The 24,524-nt window shown below is 52.7% G+C and overlaps 1 protein-coding gene across 2 annotated transcripts; it reads left to right on the forward strand.

Annotated features, from left to right (window-relative positions):
* PTCH2 (patched 2) lies at positions 1-23,816 on the forward strand. 2 transcript variants are annotated; one of them, XM_034963583.3, is made up of 22 exons: positions 1-2,852; positions 3,668-3,860; positions 13,404-13,593; positions 13,701-13,770; positions 13,948-14,039; positions 14,702-14,897; positions 15,715-15,836; positions 15,984-16,131; positions 16,212-16,343; positions 16,437-16,592; positions 16,675-16,767; positions 17,118-17,243; positions 17,335-17,453; positions 17,558-17,906; positions 18,035-18,347; positions 18,440-18,582; positions 18,667-18,847; positions 18,981-19,261; positions 19,362-19,499; positions 22,370-22,507; positions 22,587-22,686; positions 23,086-23,296. In XM_034963583.3, exons 1-22 carry the CDS (start codon positions 2,781-2,783, stop codon positions 23,151-23,153), a joined length of 3,420 nt encoding a protein of 1,139 aa, XP_034819474.1. In that variant the 5' UTR covers positions 1-2,780; the 3' UTR covers positions 23,154-23,296. The 2 variants fall into 2 exon arrangements, with proteins under 2 accessions (XP_034819474.1, XP_008963515.1); XM_008965267.4 differs by having other exon boundaries at positions 9-2,852; positions 22,370-22,512; positions 23,086-23,816.
* Positions 23,817-24,524: the final 708 nt, after the last annotated feature.

Genomic DNA, 24,524 nt, shown 5'->3' on the forward strand with positions numbered 1-24,524 from the left:
TGCGCCACCACACCCAGCTAATTTTTTATTTTTTGTAGAGATGGGGTCTCACTATGTTGCCAGGGCTTGAACTCCTGGCCTCAAGCAATCCTCCCGCCTCAGCCTCCCAAAGGGCTGGGATTACAAGCATGAGCTACCATGCCACTTTATCCTCAGCAGGACACACTCTATAACAGGGAGAAGAAAGTGCTATTCAGGTAGGCTGCTTTTCATGTGCAGTTACTGTTTGGCCAACAGCATCATACATATATTAGTTCCTCCATAGGCATTTTTCTGGGTGAATGGACAAATGGAAATGGCAAACCTGTTAGGTGTTCACCCCCTCAACCTAAATGTTCCTCTTCCCCAGGACTGAGGCTCTAGGGATGATGTTAATTTGCACAAGCTTTCAAAAAATCAGTTGAGCAGTGTGTATCAAGAGCCATAAAAATGTTCATACTCTTTGACCCAAACAACCCACTTCTGGGAATCTGTCCTAAGGATATTCTCCAAATGATTGATTACAAAAACTACGTAGTAACATGAAATATTTATGATGGAATGATTTTTTTTTTAAGTCTGGAAGAACTGACCAAGAAATTTGCCAGAGATAATAGTAGTTGTGTTAGAAAAATTAGCTTATTGTAGATTCATTTTCTCTTTCCCAAACTTTACATATTAGAATATTGATTTTACCCTACTCTGCCACTTGAGGTTTATCAATCAGGAACCCAATAGAAACAGCACACTCAGATAGGATAGTTGAAAGTTTAATAGAGGGACTATTGCCTCTATTCTTCCCTATTTCCAATCCTTTACACCCTGAATTCTGCAACTCTTAGTGACTCACTCAACAATTATTAAGCACCTATTTATTGTCTGGTGAAGAAGGCAGACTTTCAAGTACATAAGTTTTTGTGTCATAAATGCAATTATACATATATAAATTGAGTTGTTATGCAGAGCACAAAGAAGCAATTATCTGCCAGGAGAGAGACATGAATCAAGGAAGGTTTCAAAGAGGGGGTAGGCTGGGTACAGTGGCTCACGCCTATAATTCCAGCACTTTGGAAGGCCCAGGTGGGCAGATGACCTGAGCCCAGGAGTTTGAGACCAACCTGGGCAACATGGCGAAACCCTGTCTATACAAAATTACAAAAATTAGCTGGGTGTGGTGGTGCACACCTGTAGTCCCAGCCATTTGGGAGGTTGAGGTGGGAGGATCCCTTCAGACTGGGAGCTCAAGGCTGCAGTGTGCTGTGAAGGCACCACTGCACTCCAACCTGGGCAACAGAGGGAGATCCTGCCTCAAAAAAAAAAAAAAAAAGTGGGTTTTGGGGGTGATTCAAGTTCAGTTTTTGAAGATTATCTGCCAAGACAAAAGGACCAAAACATGTACAAAGGCAGGAACGAGGGAACACTGATGTGAGGGAACTATGGGAGAGAAGGCTTTAGCTAGATCACACAGGGCCCTGTGCTCCAAGTGGGCCTTGTGCTTTGGAGCTATCAGATTTGCATGTTAGAGAAATGACTCTGGTCTCAGTGGAGAGAGTGGACTGAAGAGGGCAAGAATGGAAGCCGGGAAGAGTGAACAGAAGAAATCTTGGGCTTTGATTGGGTCGGAAAGAAAGTGTGGCCCTACCCACTTTGATGCCATCTCTAAGACCTACTGCTACCTGACCCCCGACCTCTGGAAGGAGACTGTATTCACCAAGTCTCCCTATCAGGAATTCACTGACCACCTCGTCAAGACCCACACCAGAGTCTCCGCGCAGAGGATCCAGGCTCCAGCTGTGGCTACAACATAGGGTTTTTATACAAGAAAAATAAAGTGAATTAAGCCTGAAAAAAAAAAAAAGAAAAGAAAAGAAAAAGAAATTGTGGCTCTAGGCCGGGCGCGGTGGCTCACGCTTGTCATCCCAACACTTTGGGAGGCTGAGGCGGGCGGATATCCTGAGCTCGGGAGTCTGAGACCAACCGGGGCAACATGGCGAAACCCGTTTTCTACCAAAAATACAAAAAGCCGGGCGTGGGGGTGCATGCCTGTGATCCCAGCTACTCGGGAGGCTGAGGTGGGAGGATGGCTTGAGCCTGGAAGGCGGAGCCTGCAAGCCGAGATGGAGCCACTGCACTCCAGCCTGGGTGACAGAGTGAGACCCCGTCTTAAAAAAAAAAAAAAAAAGTGTATCCCTAACAGAGCCTGCAAATGCCCTTTCTCAGCGTAAGCCTCTGGACTTACACTTGGCCGGCGCTGCGCCTCTCCGGGATCCCCCTCCCTCCTCCTCCCTGGGGCCCCGAGGGCGGGAGGGAGGCGCGGGGTGGCCCAGCCTGGGTGGTCTCCCGCCCCGCCCCCTGCGGCGCCGTTACCTAGCAGCGGGCCGGGCCGCGCGGCTAGGGTAATTTGCGGGCCCCTCAGCCAATGGGAGGGCGTCGCCCCGGCCAGCTCCCTTTTCTGGAGCTCCAGCCGCCTCCCGGGGACTGCAGTCGCCACCTCGAGCCCTGCTGTGCGTCTCGGGCCAGCAATTCCGCCTGCGCGCGGGACCCATTCCTCCTCCAGCCGCCGCGGCCCACGGCCCACGGAGCGGGTGAATACCGGCGCCGCGCCCCGGACCCGCAGCTCCCTGCACTCCTCCCTCCCAGCCGCTTTAACACCCACACCCCACAGTCTCTCCCACGCCCGTGCCTTGGCGGCCCCACTGAATCCCTACGCGGGGCCCAGCGGTACCGGGAGACCGGGCTAGCCTATGGGAGCGCCCAGATAACGCGGGTTGGGGGCGCCCGCGCCCCCCATCCCCGCCAGCATGACTCGATCGCCGCCCCTCAGAGAGCTGCCCCCGAGTTACACACCCCCAGCTCGAACCGCAGCACCCCAGGTGAGTAGAGGGGGAGCTAGAAGAAGGAAGAGCGGAGCCAGGTCTGTCACTCGGGCCTCTGCAAGGTTTGTGATGTCTTGAAGTGCCGAGTGTCATTAGATGTCTGAAGGCAAGTGAGAGCTAGCACCGCAAGCAAGTTGTGCGTGTGTGTCGGTGTGTCTGTGCCTGTGTCTCCTCATCGTCTGGCCAGTGAGAATGAATGTCTGTGGGTTCACCTCTGTGTCCACCCGACGACAGGTGTGTGTACATATGTATCCTGCTCTCAGAAAATGGGCCTATGCCGGCCGGGCGCGGTGACTCACGCCTGTAATCCCAACACTGGGAGGCTGAGGCAGGCAGATTACCTGAGGTCAGGAGTTCGAGACCAGCCAGGCCAACATGGGGAAACTCTGTCTCTACTAAAAATAAAAAATTAGCAGGGCGTGGTGGTGGGCGCCTGTAGCCCCAACTACTCGGGAGGCTGAGGCAGGAGAATCTCTTGAACCTGGGAGGCGGAGGTTGCAGTCAGCCGAGATCACACCACTGCACTCCAGCAAGGGCAACAGAGCGAGATTGCATCTCAAAAAAAAAAAAAAAAAAAAAAGAGAAAACAAAAAGAAAAGAAAGGAAAATAGGCCTATGCCTTCCTCAGGTGTGTGCTGGGGGTGGTGGGTGTTACATCTTCCAAGTCTGGGCCTGTGTCTGTGTTGGTGCTCCCTGTCCCACATCCAGAAATCAAGAAGCGAGGGCTGGGCAGCAGATATACAGGGTGAGAAGGGAAGGATTTCATGCATTGTTGCAGTGATGCCTGGCTGACCCTTCTCTTTCCATCCCAGATCCTAGCTGGGAGCCTGAAGGCTCCACTCTGGCTTCGTGCTTACTTCCAGGGCCTGCTCTTCTCTCTGGGATGCGGGATCCAGAGACACTGTGGCAAAGTGCTCTTTCTGGGACTGTTGGCCTTTGGGGCCCTGGCATTAGGTCTCCGCATGGCCATTATTGAGACAAACTTGGAACAGCTCTGGGTAGAAGGTAAGTTGTGGACACTGGCCATAGCTGCTCAGGTATGGTGAGCCCAAGACAAGAACGGGGTGAGGAGCTGGCTACTGAGCTCTAGCAGGCCTGGCCCTGGGGCTGGAGGGTCACCTGCTGGCCAGAGTCCTACACCTGGGCATCTAGGAACACCGTTCCCTCCCACAACCATAAATGGACATCTGCAGATGTTAGACCTTGTGAATTGGGTGTATAGAATATTTGTCGATGATTTTGTACGTGTTTATTTAGCATTTATTGTTAACTTTCTATGTGTGTCTTTGACAATGCATCAGGGTTTTACAAAGGCAGCTAAAACAAGATTCATCTTTCAGTAGCAAAGAAAGTAAAATATGTGCTGGAATAACTAAAATACAATACAGAGCATCCTGTGATTATGTTGTATAAGATAGGGCAGGGAGAAATCACTTCTGACCAGCAGAATCAGAAAAGTTAGAACTAGAAGGCTGGGGAAACTGAGTAAATAATCTGGCCAAGCCTCCAGGGAGAGGACTCAGGCACCCAGGCCCATTTAATGGAAAAGCAATACAGAATCCACACTTTGAGGCAATAGCCAGGGTCAGATGGAATCAAATCCTCACTTTCTTAAGGAAGCATAAAAGAAGAATGGTTTTCTTGGGGTTTTTTTTGGGGGGGGAGTTGTTTTTTTGTTTGTTTGTTTGAGACGGAGTCTTTCTCTGTCACCCAGGCTGGAGTGCAGTGGTGCGATCCTGGATCACTACAACCTCACTTCCTGGGTTCAAGTGATTCTCATGCCTCAGCCTCCAAGTAGCTGGGATTACAGGTGCCCACCACCACACCCGGCTAATTTTTGTATTTTTAGTAGAGACAGCCTAGACCTCCAGGGCTCAGGTCTTCCCACCTCAGCCTCCCAAGTAGCTGGGATTACAGGCGTGCGCCACCACACCCAGCTAATTTTTGTTTTGTTTTGTTTTGGAGACAGAATCTCGCTCTGTCACCCAGGCTGGAGTGCACTGGTGTGATCTCAGCTCAGTGCAACCTCCACCTCCCAGGGTCAAGTGATTCTTGTGCCTCAGCCACCTAAGTAGCTGGGACTACAGGCATAAGCCACCACGCCCTGAAAATTTTTGGGTTTTTGGTTTTTTTGTTTTTTTTTTTTTGAGACAGAGTCTTACTCTGTCTCATCCAAGCTGGAGTTTAGTGGCTTGATCTCGTCTCACTGCAACCTCTGCCTCCCAGGTTCAAACGATTTTCCTGCCTCAGCCTCCGAAGTAGCTGAGATTACAGGTGGGCAACACCATGCCCGGCTAATTTTTGTATTATTAGTAGAGACCAGGTTTCACCATGTTGGCCAGGCTGGTCTCGAACTCCTGGCTTCAAGTAATCCGCCCACCTCAGCCTCCCAAAGTGCTGGGATTACAGGTGTGAGCCACCGTGCCTGGCCAGAATGATTTCTTATTAATAATTTCAGCAGGCCAGGCACGGTGGCTCACGCCTGTAATCCCAGCACTTTGGGAGGCCGAGGCGGGCGGATCAAAGGTCAGGAGTTCAAGACCAACCTGGCCAACATAATAAAACCCCATCTCTACTAAAAATACAAAAATTAGCCAGGCGTGGTGGCGGGCGCCTGTAGTCCCAGCTACTTGGGAAGCGGAGGCAGGAGAATTGCTTGAACCTGGGAGGCGGAGGTTGCAGTGAGCCAAGATCGCTGCACTGCACTCCAGCCTGGGCAGCAGAGGGAGATTCCATCTCAAAAAAAAAAAAAATTTCAGCATGACCCCCTTCTTTCCTGAGGGCTGGTTTCATATGGCAGCCCTTTGATAGGAGTCAAACTCCAGTCTGTTTTTCCCTGGGAAATTTGCATTTTGTAGACTCCCTCAGCCCTGGCCCATACCCAAAGGCAGAACCCAGGTTGGAGTCTCACACCCTCGAGTTATTTCAAATACTGGCAAGTCCTAGGATCCACAGCAGATGTTTCTCAGAGCTTGCCTGCCTGTTGGGCTCCCACATGCCATCCCCACTCTACCTACCCCCAGCCCTGCAGACTCTCACATCCATATACACTCTAGGCCAGCCCTGGGGTCCAGAGCAGATGTCTCGCTCTGCCTGCCTGCCCCCAGCCCCAGGACACAGATGTGCATACACGCACATACACATATCCCCACCCACACCACTGCTGCCTGGGTGGTCCCAGATGACTCTTGGATTTCCTGCCCCAACAGAGGCAGTCTCCCTTCCCTTCCTCCCTCTCCATTCCCCACATTTTCCCCATCTAAACACTGCTTGAGCCTCCATGTTTCCTCATCCTCTCTCCTATACTCCAGCATAGGATACGCTAGACCCCAGCAGTTTTTTGCTGTTGTTTGGGGGAGGGTTTTATAAGAGGATGGTAGCCAATTCCTAGGCTTTTTTCCTTTATTTCAGAGTATCACTCTTGTCCTATATTGGCTGGGGGTGAGGTAAAAATCTTTTTTTTTCTTTCTTTCTGTTTTTTTTTTTTTTTTTTTTTTGAGAGTAAGTCTTGCTCTGTTGCCCAGGCTGTAGTGCAGTGACGCAATCTTGGCTCACTGCAACCTCCGCCTCCTGGGTTCAAGCGATTCTCCAGAGTAGCTGACACTATAGGCATGCGCCACCATGCCCGGCTAATTTTTTTGTATTTTTAGTAGAAACAGGGTGTCACCATGTTGGCCATGCTGGCCTTGATCTCCTGACCTTGTGATCCGCCCGCCTTGGCCTCCCAAAGTGCTGGGATTACAGGCCTGAGCCAGACGCTAGGCCAATCTTTTTTTTCATAGAGATGGAGTCTCACTGTGAGACCCAGTCTCAAAGAAAAAGTGTAAGAAGGCAGGGTGCAGTGGCTCACGCTTGTAATCCCAGCACTTCGGGAGGCCGAAGTAGGTGGATCTCCTGAGGTCAGGAGTTCAACACCAGCCTGGCTAGCCTGGCTAACGTGGTGAAACTCCATCTCTACTAAAAATACAAAAATTAGCCAAGTGCGGTGGTTCGCACCTGTAGTCCCAGCTACTCCAGAGGCTGAGGCAGGAGAATCGCTTGAGCCCAGGAGGCAGAGGTTGCAGTGGGCCAAGATCGTGCCACTGCACTCCAGCCTGGCGACAGAGCGAGACTCAAAAAAAAAAAAAAAAAAAAGAAAAGAAAGAAAAGAAAAAGAAAGATTAAGCCGAGGAAGAAACCGAACATTGGCTATCACAGTGTTCCAGACCAGAGTTCAGGGTCCTCCTTAACTTTGCCTCAGTGAGACTTGGAATTTCACTTGTTTGTCTTTCCTGGCCAACTGTAAAGTCAAGCGTTCAGAGGCAGATTGTTCTCTAAAATGAAAATTACAAAGGCCTGGCACGGTGGCTCACGCCTGTAATCCTAGCACTTTGGGAGGCCGAAGCGGGTGGATCACTTGAGGTCAAGAGTTTGAGACCAGCCTGACCAACATGGTGAAACACTGTCTCAACTCCAAATACAAAATTAGCCAGGCGTGGTGGTGCATGCCTGTAATCCCAGCTACTGGGGAGGCTGTGGCAGGAGAATCGCTTGAACCCGGGAGGCAGTTTGCAGTGAGCCGAGATCGTGCCTTTGTACTCCAGCCTGCGCAACAAGAGCTGCCATTCCATGTAGAAGACAGAGGATGGCCTTATATCAGTTGGTAGAATCACCATCCACTTAAATACCTAAAGCTAAAACCTTAGGAGTCAGCCTCAGTTCTTGTTCACCCAATTGTTTACTAAACTATTAAATCCTTGCTTCTTAACCTCTCTCATAACAAACCCATCCTTTCTTTTTTTTTTTTTTTTTTTTGAGACGGAGTCTTGATGTGTTTTGCCCACACTGGAGTGCAGTGGTGCGATCTTAGCTCACTGCAAGCTCCATCTCCCGGGTTCACGCCATTCTCCTGCCTCAGCCTTCTGAGTAGCTGGGACTACAGGCACCCGCCACCACGCCCAGCTAACTTTTTTGTATTTTTTTTAGTAGAGACGGGGTTCCACCATGTTAGCCAGGATGGTGTCGATCTCCTGACCTCGTGATCCGCCCGCCTCGGCCTCCCAAAGTGCTGGGATTACAGGCTTGAGCCACCGGGCCCGGCACAAACCCATCCTTTCTACCTTGTGGTCACTGCTCTAGTTGAGGCCTTGTTCTATCTCTGGCAATACACTTCTGATTGTATCATTTAGAATGCTTTTAGGCCAGGCCTGGTGGCTCATGCTTGTAATCCTAGCATTTTGGGAGGCCAAGGTGGGAGGCTTGACTGAGCCCAGGAATTCAAGACCAGCCTGGGCAACATGGCAAAACCCCGTCTCTATTTCTAAAAAATTAAAAAATAAAATAAGGCCAGGCATAGTGGCTCACACCTGTAATCCCAGCATTTTGGGAGTCCAGGGTAGGGTGGATCACCTGAGGTCAGGAGTTCGAGACCAGCCTGGCCAACATGGCAAAACCTTGTCTCTACTAAAAATACAAAATTTGGCCACGCATGATGGCATGTACCTGTAATCGCAGCTACTCGGGAGGCTGAGGCAGGAGATCACTTGAACCCAGGAGGCGGAGGTTGCAGTGAGCTGAGATCGTGCCATTGCACTCCAGCCTGGGTAACAGCAAGACTCTGTCTCAAAAAAATATATAAATAAATAAATTAAATTAAATAATAGAATGCTTTTAGCCACATGAAAAGAGAAAAAAAGGAAAGGAAGAAGGGAAGAAGGAAGAAAGAAGATTGATTTATTATTCTCTGTAACAGGAAGCCTGGTTAATTCAGTTAATTCGGCAGCCCAAGGACATTAGCAAGGACCCAGTTTCTTTCTATCTTTCTCCTCTGCCATCTTCAACATGCTGGACTTTTGTCCTCAGACTTATCTCAAAGTGGCTGCTGCAGTGTCAGGAAAAAGAAATCATTCTTGTCTTGCATTTCTTTTTGTTTTTGTTTTGTTTTATAGAGACAGGGTCTCACTCTTTCACCCAGGCTGGAGTGCAGTGACACAATCACAGCTCACTGCAGCCTGGAACTCCTAGGCTCACACAGTACTCCTGCCTCTTTCTCTATAGTATCTGGGACTACAGGCACATGCCACCATGCACAGCTAATTTGTTTGTTTGTTTGTTTGTTTGTTTGTAGAGACGCAGTCCCACTATGTTGCCCAGGCTGATCTTTTTTCCTTTTTTCTTTTTCTTTTCCATCCCCCGAGACAGAGTCTTGCTCTCTAGCCCAGGCTGGAGTGCAGTGGATTGATCTCAGCTCACTGCAACCTCCGCCTCCTGGGTTCAAGCGATTCTTCTGCCTCAGCCTCCTCAGTAGCTGGGATTACAGGTGCGCACCACGCCTGGCTAATTTTTGTATTTTTAGTAAAGACAGGGTTTCATCACGTTGGCCAAGCTAGTCTCAACCTCTTGACTTCGTGATCCGCCCACCTCAGCCTCCCAAAGTGCTGGGATTGCAGGTATGAGCCATCGCGCCTGGCCGGCCCCCAGGCTGGTCTTGAACTCCTGGTCTCAAGCGATCCTCCTGCCTTGGCCTCCTGAAGTGCTGGGATTACAGGCATGAGCCACCATGCCTGATCTTGCATCTCTTTTAAAAAGTGAGGAAAAATGTATTAGTAGCCTCCCAGCCAACTTCTCATTTGCTCTCTTTGGCAAGAACTATGTAGCATCCTATGCCGAAATCCTTCACTTGGCAAAGGCAATGGAATTACTGATTGGCTTCTTAAACTAATCAAGTTTCACCTCCTGATGCTGGGGAGGAGCCCAGCTGTCCCTAATCACTGGGCCTTTCCGATGACGGCCACGGAAATCAGGGTCTGTTAGAAAGGAGGAAGGTGCTGACAGCCTCACCTTCAAATCTGCCTCCACAGCACCACCCTGTGGCCAATCTCCATCTGGCCAAGTCAGTCCCCTTCTTAGTGCCCTTCCACCGATTTCCACCAGATTCTGTAAAATCAAATATAAACTCCATAGCACACACTCTAGGCCCTCCATAATTGGACTTGATTGCTTCTCCAGCATTGCCGCTGGCTCCTCCCTGGCTCACTCTTAGCAGTACTGAAACACGGAGTCTTTGACAGTTCCCTGCGCACACCTGGTCCAGGACACCTTTCCTGACTTCTTCTCGTGGGCACCTCATCATTCACAACTCACAATAGTGTATTCACAAAAATACATTGTTAGGTGATGAAAACGTCAGATCCCCTCTGCCCAAAATCTACCATGACTCCCATTTCACCTAGAGAAAGCTTAAGGCCCTACAATAGTATATAGGCCTTTACACGTGAAACTTCTGGACCAAAGATTATGGAGCATATATATTGCAATGTTGCTTTCCCCCGAAGAGTGTACCATATTACACTCTCATGGTGGGTTAGAGTGTACTCTTGTAAACCAGCAACGAGTGCCATCAATTTTAAATTTTTTGCTAAATTGTTAGATAGTAACTTATTGATGTTTGTATTTGCATTTACATGATTATTTATAAGGTAGAGTCTTTTTCCATATTGGTTAACCAGTTATATTTTCCCGTTGGTAAAGACATAAAAGTTTGGCCGAGCACAGTGACTCACGCCTGTAATCCCAGCACTTTCAGAGGCTGAGGTGGGAGGATCACTTGAGCCCAGGAGTTCGAGACCAGCCTGGGCAACATAGGGAGACCCTGTCTCTACAAAAAATACAAACATTAACTGGGCATGGTGGCACACACCTGTAGTTCCAGCTACTTGAGAGGATTGCTTGAGCCGGGAGGTCAAGGCTGCGGTGAGCTGTGATCGCACCACTGCACTCCAGCCTGGGTGACAAAGCGAGACCGTCTCAAAAAAAAGAGACAAGTTGTTTTTTCATGTATCAATCTTGATATTCTCCCTCCTCTGTCCTATTTCCTCCCCTGTCACCTGCAGTCTTTCCTTCAGTTCCTTCTCATTTTTCTGTCACTTCATTTCTCTACCAGCAACTATTGAAAAATAACTCCACATCTGTACCTACTGTGTGCCATGCAATTTCCTAAGTACTTTGCCTGCATTTATTCTAATTCTACCAAGGTAGTCACTGTTTCTGTTTGACAGATGAGGAGCTGGAGACCCAGAGAGAATAACTAATGAGCCCAAGGCACAGACTAAGCATTAGCGTCTCTTCCTTCCTGCACCACAATGAATCCCAGTTCACCTGTCCATATCTATCTTTGTCAACTAAGGTTTATCTTTTTCTCTGCCCCATTTTCTCCCCTGAGGAGTCTTTATTCTCTTTGATGCTCCATTTTAAATTATCCGTGTTTCTTTCTCTTGCTTTCTTATCAGATCTCTCTGGGTTCCTTCCTCCTCCCATGCCTCCTTCCTCTCAGCAAACCCACTTACTATGGAGAGCTTATCTCTGTCCTCTTCTTCCCCTCCATGCGGCAGCCTTCGGCCTAATCTTGGTGAAATAAACACTGCAGTACAGGCCTGGCAAAAGAGTGGGGAGTAGGGGAGAGTCGGCGAAGGAGAGGCTGGGCACGGTGGCTCACACCTGTAATCCCAGCACTTTGTGAGGCCGAGGCTGGCAGATCACCTGAGGTCAGGAGTTCAAGATCAGCCTGGCAAACAGGGTGAAACCCCATCTCTACTACTAATAATATAAAAATTAGCCAGGCGTAGTGGCAGGCACCTGTAATCCCAACTACTCGGGAGGCTGAGGCAGGAGAATCGCTTGAACCCGGGAGGCAGAGGTTGCAGTGAGCCGAGATTGCACCATTGCACTCCAGCATGGGCAATAAGAGCGAAACTCAGTCTCAAAAAAAAAAAAAAAAAAAGTCAGGGAAGGAACTGGCAGTGTGGGGAGCAGGACAGGAAGACTGTTTTCATGAGGTGAAGGCCAGGAATGTGACTTTTGGGGCACGAGGGGACATGTGAGCATATGGGTAAGTATGTGTTGGGGGCTACCAAGGATTTGGGGCTTTTGTGAGTGAGTGAGAAGATTACATGGGTTTGAAAAAGAGATTGGAGGGCCAGGTGCAGTGACTCACACCTGTAATCCCAGCACTTTAGGAGGCTGGGGTGGGAGGATCGCTTGAGCCCAGGAGTTTAAGACCAACTTAGGGCCGGGCGCGGTGGCTCACTCCTGTAATCCCAGCACTTTGGGAGGCCGTGAAACCCCGCCTGTACTAAAAATGCAAAAAATTAGCTGGCCATGGTGGCAGGTGCTTGTAATCCCAGCTACTCGGAAGGCTGAGGCAGGAGAATCGCTTGAACCCGGGAGGCAGACGTTGCAGTGAGCCACAAAAAAGACCAGCTTGGGCAACATAGTGATGAGACCTCGTCTCTACAAAAAATTTAAAAATTAGCCAGGCATGGTGGCGGGTGCCTGTGGTCCCAGCCACTTGGGAGGCTGAGGTGGGAGGATCACCTGAGCCCAGGAAGTCAAAGCTATAGTGAGCTATGATCAGGCCACTGCACTCCAGCCTGGGCAATAGAGCAAGACTCTGTCTCAAAAAAAAAAAAAAAAAAGGAAAAGAGATTGGGAAACATGACGATCTCAGATGGGGCTTGAGTCTCAGAGAAGCAGTACGTGTGGGTCCCAGCAGGCAGCAAAGACTAACAGGAGGAGACCCCCAGACAGGTGGAAACAGCGCAGGGTCTGAGATCAGACCAAATCCGCAAAGCCTCCAGAGGTAGATTTGGCCCTCACTCTTCCCCACATCATAGTTAGGTGATAGCCCCTCACAATGTCCCCACCTCCCCCAGGTCCCAGTTACAGAGCAGGAGCCTGTGGCCAGCATAACGGAGGACTGGAGGGGCGCTAAGATCCAGGACGCTATGGCATTCCTGGCGCCGGGAATCCCTGTGGTCTGGACAGTGAGGGCGGTGAAAAGGATCTGGACACCTCCCTCCCCTTGGCCCACTTTGATTTCACCCCTGCCAGGGTTTGTGAGCTGATTCCATGCACTTCCTGCCTGAGTGGGAGCAGCACACTGAATGACTGTCCCATCCTCCCCCTCCCCCACACCAACACAGGGCCCATTATTATCACCCATTATTATCAGACACTCCTATCCCTGCCCTCTCCCCAGGACACTTTGCAGAAAGGTGTGTGGATATAAATCACTGCCCAGAGCAACCTGAACTAAGAGCCAGCCCTAGCCCTACACCTGTTCTTTTAGGAAACCCTCCTAGCAGCAGCCTCCCTATTGGCCCCTATTGGCCCTCCTTGTCCTCCCCACCAGAACAGAGAGGGACTGAGCGAGGGTTCCCTTACCAAGATGCCTCTACAACCCCCACAGCCCACGGCCAGCTCATGCTGATTGTCATTTTTAAGTTTACACCCAAAACCCAGCCAACCTGGTTCATGCTTAAGCCCTAGACCACACAAGAAATCCGCAGAGCCACACAACCGAGGCTTCTCCACTTCCCTGGCAGAGCTCCAGGACCCAGAAGCCTGGGGAGTCGGCCTGGGCCATGACCAGGCCCTCAGGGATAAGGCAGGGGCTCCTCTCTGCCGCACCTCTCCCACTTGTCTGGGGAGGCCTCAGAGTTAGAAGCCCCCTTCCCAAGTTCTGACCCGCCTAGGCCCTTTCCCCCCAGCTTTCTCTGTTTGCTCTGGCAGTGGGCAGCCGGGTGAGCCAGGAGCTGCATTACACCAAGGAGAAGCTGGGGGAGGAGGCTGCATACACCTCTCAGATGCTGCTACAGACCGCACGCCAGGAGGGAGAGAACATCCTCACACCCGAAGCACTTGGCCTCCACCTCCAGGCAGCCCTCACTGCCAGTAAAGTCCAAGTATCACTCTATGGGAAGTGAGTCTGGCTGAGCCCCTGAGCAGCTGGGGGCGAGGTGTGCTGTGGGGGTTCTGGAGTGGGAATCCCCCTCTTCTGCTGATCTCCTATGCCCCTGGCTATTGCAGGTCCTGGGATTTGAACAAAATCTGCTACAAGTCAGGAGTTCCCCTTATTGAAAATGGAATGATTGAGCGGGTAAGTGTCCTGAGAGGGAGTAGAGGCAGAACTTTTTCTGTAGCGTGGGAGGACTCAGAGACCGAGCAAGCCCCACAGCCTGCAATCTGCCCCCTTAAAAGTAAGGAGGGGGATTGCAGAGGGCATCCTACAAAGGTTGTGGGGCAGGACTGACATGGCCCGGGGTATCCCTGGCAGATGATTGAGAAGCTGTTTCCATGCGTGATCCTCACCCCCCTCGACTGCTTCTGGGAGGGAGCCAAACTCCAAGGGGGCTCCGCCTACCTGCCGTGAGTGCCACTCCTGGGGCCCTGCTTCATCTCCCGCTGGGGACTCTCCCAGCAGAAAGGAGGGGTCTGGGGAATGAGGATGATCAAAACCTTACCAAGGTCCTAATTACCTCCCAGGCCAGGAACAGAGAGCATGGGCTTCCCCAGGGCTCTCTCCACATCCTCCTTCTCCTTCCCTCTCAAGGAAGGAAGACCTGACTTATTTACACAAAACTAAACACAAAGATCTGTAAGATCTGAGCAAAGGAGAAAAAGATCCCCACAAAGAGGCTTTGCTGGGGGAAATTACCTAGGTGTTTGCTAAGCCATTGCCCAGGCCAGAAAGAAAACCTGCTACAGGCATGTGCCTGCTGGTTGTATATTAGAACCAAGCACACAGCTTGGTAAGGAACTCAGTGGGGCCTTTCTGGCCCCTTTCTATGTATTAGGTAACCCTGCCCCGATATTCGTCTCAGCCCCTTGTACTCTTCTACAGCTCACTGTAGCACCCTGGTGGGCCCATGCAGCCTGGCAGTTCTGAGAAGCTGAGGCTTGCACACCCTCCATATGGAAGGACAAATCGGCAGATAAGAGGAGGGTGGGGTACAGCATGGGGCCCCAGCAGCAGTTTGGAGCCTGGGTTTTCGTCCCTGACCCTCACCAACTATAGGCTTTTCCCTCAGCGGCCGCCCGGATATCCAGTGGACCAACCTGGATCCAGAGCAGCTGCTGGAGGAGCTGGGTCCCTTTGCCTCCCTTGAGGGCTTCCGGGAGCTGCTAGACAAGGCACAGGTGGGCCAGGCCTATGTGGGGCGGCCCTGTCTGCACCCTGATGACCTCCACTGCCCACCTAGTGCCCCCAACCATCACAGCAGTCAGGTGGGTTCCAACCAGGTCTGCCAGGGAAAGGCTGTTTTCCTTCCCTTTCCCTTCCTCATACTCCTGTGTTCTGGGGGAGCTGACTGCTCTGTGCCCTGACCCCCCACTTCCTGGCCATTATTACCCTGCTCCCACAGTGCCAGGCCCCCAATGTTCCATTCCCATTCAGTTATTCTACGGAGCCCTCAAGTGGTATATGAATCCCTTTTTCCTTTTCTAAGCCTAGATAAGGCTGGACTTCTTTTTTTTTTTTTTTTTGAGTCTCACTCTGTCACCCAGGCTGGAGTGCAGTAGTTCGATCTTGGCTCACTGCAACCTCGGCTCAAGCAATTCTCCTGCCTTAGCCTCCTGAGTAGCTGGGATTACAGGTGCCCACCACCATGCCCGGCTAATTTTTATTAGCCTCCCAAAGTGCTGGGATTACAGGCGTGAGCCACTGCGCCTGGCCAAGGCTGGACTTTTTATCAAAATAGACTAATACAGGGAAACTAAGAACACAGCAGGAAAGCATGAATATCATACCTGGTTTCCCAGGTTTCTTTATGGCCCTGCAAATGTGGTACTTTTTTCAGAATCCGCCAGTTACACCAGCTCCTCCCAGAAGCCTACTTCCAGGCCTCTACTTCCCCTTGGGGCTTCCTGTCTGCGGGATACTAGCTGTTCACTCCTGCAGAGCAGTCAAGAGGCTCAGAATAGTTACCTACACTCCAGGCCTACTGAGCTTCATGGCAGCGTGGTTCCTGGAGGTGGAAGCCCAGGGACACTCAGTTATCCACGGCCAGGGCCTTGAGCATTAACCCCTCCTGTTCCCCTCCAGGCTCCCAATGTGGCTCACGAGCTGAGTGGGGGCTGCCATGGCTTCTCCCACAAATTCATGCACTGGCAGGAGGAATTGCTGCTGGGAGGCATGGCCAGAGACCCCCAAGGAGAGCTGCTGAGGTAGGGTCTCCTCTGGGAGTTGGTGAGGGGACTCTGTTCATGAGAACCCATACTGTAATGCCAGGTAGCTCTGGCAAAAGGCCCTTCACATCCCTCACCAGGTGTTTGGGCCAGCTCTGACCCCTGGTTCTCCCACACCCCCACCAGGGCAGAGGCCCTGCAGAGCACCTTCTTGCTGATGAGTCCCCGCCAGCTGTACGAGCATTTCCGGGGTGACTATCAGACACATGACATTGGCTGGAGTGAGGAGCAGGCCAGCACAGTGCTACAAGCCTGGCAGCGGCGCTTTGTGCAGGTCGGTATGGACAAGGACAAGGGGGGTGCCCTGAGGCCACTCCCTCCTCCTGCCCCCTCCTATCCACCCTGTTTCTCCAGCTGGCCCAGGAGGCCCTGCCTGAGAATGCTTCCCAGCAGATCCACGCCTTCTCCTCCACCACCCTGGATGACATCCTACATGCGTTCTCTGAAGTCAGTGCTGCCCGTGTGGTGGGAGGCTATCTGCTCATGGTGGGTCTTGCACCTGGCACCTTGCCCCCACCCCACCTCCAACCAGTGCCCACCCTGGGAGCCCCTGTCTGAGACTGCCCTTTCTCCCCACAGCTGGCCTATGCCTGTGTGACCATGCTGCGGTGGGACTGCGCCCAGTCCCAGGGTTCCGTGGGCCTTGCCGGGGTACTGCTGGTGGCCCTGGCGGTGGCCTCAGGCCTTGGGCTCTGTGCCCTGCTCGGCATCACCTTCAATGCTGCCACTACCCAGGTATGCCAGGACTGCAGGGCAGACTCAGTGCCAGTCACCAGGCTTCACGGGTCCTCAGCTGCCCGCTCCTCTGCCCCTCCAGGTGCTGCCCTTCTTGGCTCTGGGAATCGGCGTGGATGACGTATTCCTGCTGGCGCATGCCTTCACAGAGGCTCTGCCTGGCACCCCTCTCCAGGTGGGGCCTTGTCCCCCAGGGCTCATCTGAGGCAGCTCAGCTTACTGGTTAAGAGCCTCTTGGTTCAAGTGACCTTGGGCTGCTAATGAACCTCGGTGCCTCTTGTCCCCATCTGTAAACAGGGGAAATAATAGTGCTGTGTCCTAAGGGTTGTTGTTTGGATCAGTGAGGTAACTCAAGTTGAATGCTTAGAACAGCCCATCATACGTACATGGTACCCAATAAATGCTAGCCGCTGTGTTATGACTGCCCCACCTCTGCACCCCAAGTTCCTGAGCCTCCCCTTCACTCCACTTTGACACGGCCCCTCCCTTGTGACCTGAGGGCAGGTCCCCACTCTGTCCTGGCAGGAGCGCATGGGCGAGTGTCTGCAGCGCACGGGCACCAGTGTCGTACTCACATCCATCAACAACATGGCCGCCTTCCTCATGGCTGCCCTCGTTCCCATCCCTGCGCTGCGAGCCTTCTCCCTACAGGTGAGGCCTCTCACACGGGGCGGCTCAGGGTGGGTGTGGGGCTGAGGCCAAGCTTCATCCAGCCTTCATGCCCCTCCTGTCCGTCCCCCAGGCGGCCATAGTGGTTGGCTGCACCTTTGTAGCCGTGATGCTTGTCTTCCCAGCCATCCTCAGCCTGGACCTACGGCGGCGCCACTGCCAGCGCCTTGATGTGCTCTGCTGCTTCTCCAGGTACTGCCTGCGCCCCAGCCCCTTCCTCCCGTGACCCACGCCAGCCTGTCCCCTCACCAGCATTTCAAGGCACAGACCTGTCATCCACTCTCTACCTCTTCCAGTCCCTGCTCTGCTCAGGTGATTCAGATCCTGCCCCAGGAGCTGGGGGATGGGACAGTACCAGTGGGCATTGCCCACCTCACTGCCACAGTTCAAGCCTTTACCCACTGTGAAGCCAGCAGCCAGCATGTGGTCACCATCCTGCCTCCCCAAGCCCACCTGGTGCCCCCACCTTCTGACCCACTGGGCTCTGAGCTCTTCAGCCCTGGAGGGTCCACACGGGACCTTCTAGGCCAGGAGGAGGAGACAAGGCAGAAGGCAGCCTGCAAGTCCCTGCCCTGTGCCCGCTGGAATCTTGCCCATTTCGCCCGCTATCAGTTTGCCCCCTTGCTGCTCCAGTCACATGCCAAGGTAAGACTGGGCAGAGCAGGGCAGAGACTTAGCATCTCTGGGCCCAGAAGGGCAGAGAGGGCTTAGTCCACCGCCTGAGGGGCTGGGGGCAGCCCTGGGGTCTCCAGCTTAGTTGCTACATCCCGCAGGCCATCGTGCTGGTGCTCTTTGGCGCTCTTCTGGGCCTGAGCCTCTACGGAGCCACCTTGGTGCAAGACGGCCTGGCCCTGACGGATGTGGTGCCTCGGGGCACCAAGGAGCATGCCTTCCTGAGCGCCCAGCTCAGGTACTTCTCCCTGTACGAGGTGGCCCTGGTGACCCAGGGTGGCTTTGACTACGCCCACTCCCAACGCGCCCTCTTTGATCTGCACCAGCGCTTCAGTTCCCTCAAGGCGGTGCTGCCCCCACCGGCCACCCAGGCACCCCGCACCTGGCTGCACTATTACCGCAACTGGCTACAGGGTGAGAGGCGAGGAGACGGGCAGGGAGGGGTGCTGCAGGGAGAAACGCCCTGGGGCCGCCAGCTAATAGAACCCTATCCTGGTCTCCCCCAGGAATCCAGGCTGCCTTTGACCAGGACTGGGCTTCTGGGCGCATCACCCGCCACTCGTACCGCAATGGCTCTGAGGATGGGGCCCTGGCCTACAAGCTGCTCATCCAGACTGGAGACGCCCAGGAGCCTCTGGATTTCAGCCAGGTTGGGAGAGGGCTGGAGGGGTCCACTAGTACAGGGGCTGCAGGCCTCCTAGGCCCAGGCCTTCAGCCCTCTCTGCCTCTGCAGCTGACCACAAGGAAGCTGGTGGACAGAGAGGGACTGATTCCACCCGAGCTCTTCTACATGGGGCTGACCGTGTGGGTGAGCAGTGACCCCCTGGGTCTGGCAGCCTCACAGGCCAACTTCTACCCCCCACCTCCTGAATGGCTGCACGACAAATACGACACCACGGGGGAGAACCTTCGCAGTGAGTCTTGGGGGGAGCTCGGCAAGAGCCTCAGCCTCGCCCACACAAGCCCTGAGCCTGAGGCCCTGCCCACTCTGCCCCGTGCTCACCGCCCTGTCCCTCTCCCTCTTCTCCCTTCCCCTCCCCTCCACAGTCCCGCCAGCTCAGCCCTTGGAGTTTGCCCAGTTCCCCTTCCTGCTGCGTGGCCTCCAGAAGACTGCAGACTTTGTGGAGGCCATCGAGGGGGCCCGGGCAGCATGCGCAGAGGCCGGCCAGGCTGGGGTGCACGCCTACCCCAGCGGCTCCCCCTTCCTCTTCTGGGAACAGTATCTGGGCCTGCGGCGCTGCTTCCTGCTGGCCGTCTGCATCCTGCTGGTGTGCACTTTCCTCGTCTGTGCTCTGCTGCTCCTCAACCCCTGGACGGCTGGCCTCATAGTGAGTGCTTGCAGGAGTGGGGACAGAGACACCCCACCCTGCCCTGCCCAGCCTGTCATCCCTCCTGCCAGGAGCCCTCTGTGAGCCCTGTCTCCCTCAGGTGCTGGTCCTGGCGATGATGACGGTGGAACTCTTTGGTATCATGGGTTTCCTGGGCATCAAGCTGAGCGCCATCCCCGTGGTGATCCTTGTGGCCTCTGTAGGCATTGGCGTTGAGTTCACAGTCCACGTGGCTCTGGTGAGCACGGGCACCCCGGGGAGGGACCAATCAGCTGATTCAGTATTCAACACATATTGTTCAAGCCCCTACTATGTGCTAGGTACTATTTAAGAATTTGGGCTGGGTGGATGTGGTAGCTCATTCCTGTAATCCCAGCACTTTGGGAGGCCGAGGCAGGTGGATCACCTGAGGTCAGGAGTTCGAAACCAGCCTGGCCAACATGGTGAAACCCTGTCTTTACTAAAAATACAAAAAATTAGCCAGGCGTGGTGGCACATGCCAGTAATCCCAGCTACTTTGGAGGCTGAGGCAGAATTGCTTGAACCTGGGAGGCGAAGGTTGCAGTGAGCTGAGATCGTGCCATTGCACTCCAGCCTGGGCAACAAGAGTGAAACTCTCCGTCTCAAAAAAAAAAAAAAAAAAAAAAAAGAATTTGGGCTGGGCACAATGGCTCATGCCTGTAATTGGGATGATGCTGGGGCATTTTGGGAGGCCAAGGCAGGCGGATCCCCTGAAGTCAGGAGTTCAAGACCAGCCTGGCCAACATTGCAAAATCCCGTCTCTACTGAAAATACAAAAATTAGCTGGGCGTGGTGGCGCATGCCTGTAATCCCAGCTACTCAGGAGGCTGAGGCAGGAGAATTACTTGAACCCAGGAGGCAGAAGTTACAGTGAGCTGAGATCACATCACTGTACTCCAGCCTGGGCAAAAGAGCAAGATTCAATCTCAAAAAAGAATTTGGAAAATAAAAATAAAAAAGAATACGGGATATAATAGCAATACAGTTTTTTACCTCCAAGGAACTTATATTCTAGGGATAGAGACAGACAATAAGGGCTGGGTGAGGTGGCTTACGCCTGTAATCCCAGCACTTTGGGAAGCCAAGGTGGGCACATCACTTGAGGTCAGGAGTTCAAGACCAGCCTGGCCGACATGGTGAAACCCCATCTCTACTAAAAATATGAAAATTAGCTGGGTGTGGGGGTGCATGCCTGTAATCCCAGCTACTTGGAAGGCTGAGGCAGGAGAATCACTTGAACCCGGGAGGGTGGAGGTTGCCATGAGCCGAGACCATGCCACTGCACTCCAGCCTGGGCGACCGAGCAAAACTCCATCTCAAAAAAAGAAAAAAAAGAAGAGAGAGATAGACAGTAAATAAGCAGACAAATAAATAAGCAGCCATTTCAGTAGAGAGGAGTAGACAAGATCCTGTCTGGAATGTGTTAAAGACAGAATGGAAGATGAGAAAATGGGAATCAATGATTCTTTTGAATGGTTTTACTGTGAACCATTGTGGGATGGGCCAGGCATGGTGACTCACACCTGTAATCCCAGCACTTTGGGAGGCTAAAGCTGGTGGATTGCTTGAGCCAGGAGTTCAAGACCAGCCTGGGCAACATGGTGAAACCCCGTCTCTAATAAAAATACAAAAATTAGCCAGGCGTAGTGGCAGGTGCCTGTAATCCCAGCTACTCAGGATGCTGAGGCAGGAGAATTGCTTCAACCTGGGAGGCAGAGGCTGCAGTAAGCCAAGATTGCGCCACTGCACTCCAACCTGGGCAACAGAGCAAGACTCCGTCTCAAAGAAAAAAAATTTTTTTAAATAATTAGCTGGGCATGGTGGTGCGTGCCTGTAGTCTCAGCCACTCGGGAGGTTGAGGCGGGAGGATCACTTGAACCTCAGAGTTTGAGGCTGCAGTGAGCCATGACTACACCACTGCACTGCAGCCTGGGCAACACAGTAAGATCCTGTCTCAAAAAAAAAAAATGGGATGGTAGCGGGATGGCAATGTGGGCTTAATGGAGGGGTTCTACAAAGATACCAGAGATACAGAGATGCCAGAACCAAGGAGGGCCTCGCCCAGGGCTGCATATTCTCTGGCAGAGGAAAGGGGGGACCCACAGACCAGCCAGACTCCACAAACAGCTCCCTTCCCTTCCCCCCACCAAATATCTCTATTATTATTCTGATTATAAAAACAATATATGATCCTTGAAAACAAACAAAGCCAGCATGCAGAAAGGTACAAAAGAAGAATTAGAAATCCTCTGAAATGCTACTCTGAGAAGTAACTGTTATCACTTTGATGTCCCTCTTCTAGATGGACTAGTGGTTGGCCAACTTCTTCTATTTATAGGACCAAATAATAACTATTTCAGGCTTGGTAGGCCATAGAGTCTCTGCTGCAACTCTGCCATCAAAGCACAAAATTGTCTAGACAATACATTAACCAATGGGTATGGCTGTTTCAACAAAATTTCATTTACAAAACAAGTGACAGGCTGTAGTTTGCCCAACCTATTTTTGTTTGTTTGTTTGTTTGTTTGTTTGTTTGAAACAGGGTCTCACTCTGTCGCCCAGGCTGGAGTGTAGCAGTGCAATCTCGGTTCACTGCAACCTCCACCTCCTGGGCCAAGCGATCCTCCCACCTCAGCCTCCCAAGTAGCTGAGACTACAGGCACACACAACCACACCCAGCTAATTTTTGTATTTGTTATAGAGACAGGGTTTTGCCATGTTTCCCAGGCTGGTCTCGAACTCCCAACCTCAGGTGATCCACCCACCTCGGCCTCCCAAAGTGCTGGGATTACAGGCATGAGCCACCGTGCCCGGCCTTGTTTGTTTTAAGAGACAGGGTCTCACTCTGTCACCCAGGCTGTACCCTATTTTCTACGTGTCTCTGTGTCTAAGCTCACCAAACCCATCCATACAGTGTTACCTAAAAGGACTCACGCATGCTCCCTGTACAGTTCCCATGAACTTAGTTCACCCAGCCTTTGGTGGGCCAAGGTATCGTTGAGCTCTGAAGACAGATACAGCTCGGGACATGGCTGAGCTGGCCATGACTGGCAGAGGAGCAGCTCCAGGACCACTCTGTTTTCCTAGGGCTTCCTGACCACCCAGGGCAGCCGGAACCTGCGGGCCGCCCATGCCCTTGAGCACACATTTGCCCCCGTGACCGATGGGGCCATCTCCACATTGCTGGGTCTGCTCATGCTTGCTGGTTCCCACTTTGACTTCATTGTAAGGTAGGGAGGGCTTGGGGCAGGGAGGCAGGGCTCAGGACAGGCCTGGGCTGACTCCCCCCACCCCCCACCCCTAGGTACTTCTTTGCGGCGCTGACAGTGCTCACGCTCCTGGGCCTCCTCCATGGACTCGTGCTGCTGCCTGTGCTGCTGTCCATCCTGGGCCCGCCGCCACAGGTGACCACACCCTCGGCACCATCCCTCTACTCCCAGCCCAAGGGACGGGGTAGGGAGAGGCAAGGGAAGGGACAGAGCCCTGTGGCCCACAGATAGGTACCTCCCCAACAGGTGCCACCAGCTGAAGGTGGCAGCCTCCTCCTTTCCCCAGACACCATGTTCCTGCCCCTCAGCCCTCCTGGCTTCTTCATGGGACCCACCTTAGACTTTTAGGATCCAGAGCAAGGTGCAGGGTTTGCCCCAGGCCTCAACATCCTGTCGCCTGCCAGCTCTCATATCCTGCTGGAGACCAACAAGGGCCCCAGCTTCCCAACAGCCATGGTAATCCCCAGCGAGATGCTGAAGGGGACGGAAGCCCCAGGGGCCCGTGGGCTTACTGGGGCTGGTGTCTCCCCACAGGTGATACAGATGTACAAGGAAAGCCCAGAGGTCCTGAGTCCACCAGCTCCACAGGGAGGCGGGCTTAGGTGGGGGGCATCCTCCTCCCTGCCCCAGAGCTTTGCCAGAGTGACTACCTCCATGACCGTGGCCATCCACCCACCCCCCCTGCCTGGTGCCTACATCCATCCAGCCCCTGATGAGCCCCCTTGGTCCCCTGCTGCCACTAGCTCTGGCAACCCCAGTTCCAGGGGACCAGGTCCAGCCACTGGGTGAAAGAGCAGCTGAAGCACAGAGACCATGTGTGGGGCGTGTGGGGTGACTGGGAAGCACTGGGTCTGGTGTTAGACGCAGGATGGACCCCTGGGGGCCCTGCTGCTGCTGCATCCCCTCTCCTGACCCAGCTGTCATGGGCCTCCCTGATATCCATACAGAACAGCCACCGATTTGCACATCCAGGCCTGTGTGAGCCTGTATCTGTGTCACTTGAGAGTGAAAGCTGGCACTTGGGGCTGCAGTGCAGCCCTGTCCCCCTTCCCACCCCACACCACTGCCTGCCCAGCTGACCAAGCCTGAGGGACCCTCCAGCACCCTTCCGTCTGGTGACTCCTGGGCAGGCTCTCCATATCCCTGCCCACCTCCTACCACATCCATTATTTATATGAAAATGTCTATTTTTGTAGTATACATACATGTTAGCTATGATGAAAGTTTTATTTTTTAAAGAATGAAATATATTCTATGTGAACTAATCTCAGATGACTTCAGTGCTTTTTTTTGGACAGAGTGGGGAGTTTGCAAGTGAACATTAGCTATTGGAAGGAGCTTCTCTGGTGCCAGGACCTGAAGTATTAGCTTCTCTAGTTCTGGGTGGAAAAGACCCCAGATTCTGGATTTTTGTCATATACTTGGTAACATCATCTGGATTAAGTGCTTACTATACAAAACGATAACAAATTTTGTTGGTGTGAAATCCTACTGGGTTCAATCTGGAGACCGAGAGCAGAAAAAAAAGAACCCCACTGTGTGACTTTCAGAGCCACCATATTCCAGCCCGCCCGTCTCTCCAGACTCACCTCCACCTACCTGCTTCACCCGCACGGGAAACGGCAAGGCAGAGGGGCAAAGCCATGCAGCAGGTGGAAGGCGAGGTGGAGGCAGATCAGGAAAGTAGCCAGTTGAAGCGGAGAGAGGTCAACAGGGTCTGGGGAGCTTCTCAGGAGGTTTGTGGACCCAGGGAAAGGAGCCAGGTTCCAGAGCAACCTCCAAGGCAAAGGCCTCTGTAAGTTGGTGGTTGTCCTGACAGCCGAGAGGTGTCTTTGGCCAGTCAGCCAGTGGATCAGTTGCGGGAACTGCTCAGAAACTGAGGTGCTAGCAGTTAGTGAGGACACAATGTAAGTTGTTTGTTCTGTGAAAGTTGAACAGCTCCACTAAGCAGAGGCCTTGAAGAGTGGCCACAG

Source organism: Pan paniscus, chromosome 1 (genome assembly GCF_029289425.2).
Source record: "Pan paniscus chromosome 1, NHGRI_mPanPan1-v2.0_pri, whole genome shotgun sequence".
Taxonomy (NCBI): Eukaryota; Metazoa; Chordata; class Mammalia; order Primates; family Hominidae; genus Pan; species Pan paniscus.

Bases quoted from the DNA above. Each gene is read 5' to 3' on its own strand.
- PTCH2 (XM_008965267.4), top strand. From the start codon at position 2,781: ATGACTCGATCGCCGCCCCTCAGAGAGCTGCCCCCGAGTTACACACCC. The intron at 14,040-14,701 runs GTGAGTGCCACT...CTTTTCCCTCAG, and splicing joins GGGGGCTCCGCCTACCTGCC to CGGCCGCCCGGATATCCAGT. The intron at 18,348-18,439 runs GTGAGAGGCGAG...GGTCTCCCCCAG, and splicing joins TTACCGCAACTGGCTACAGG to GAATCCAGGCTGCCTTTGAC.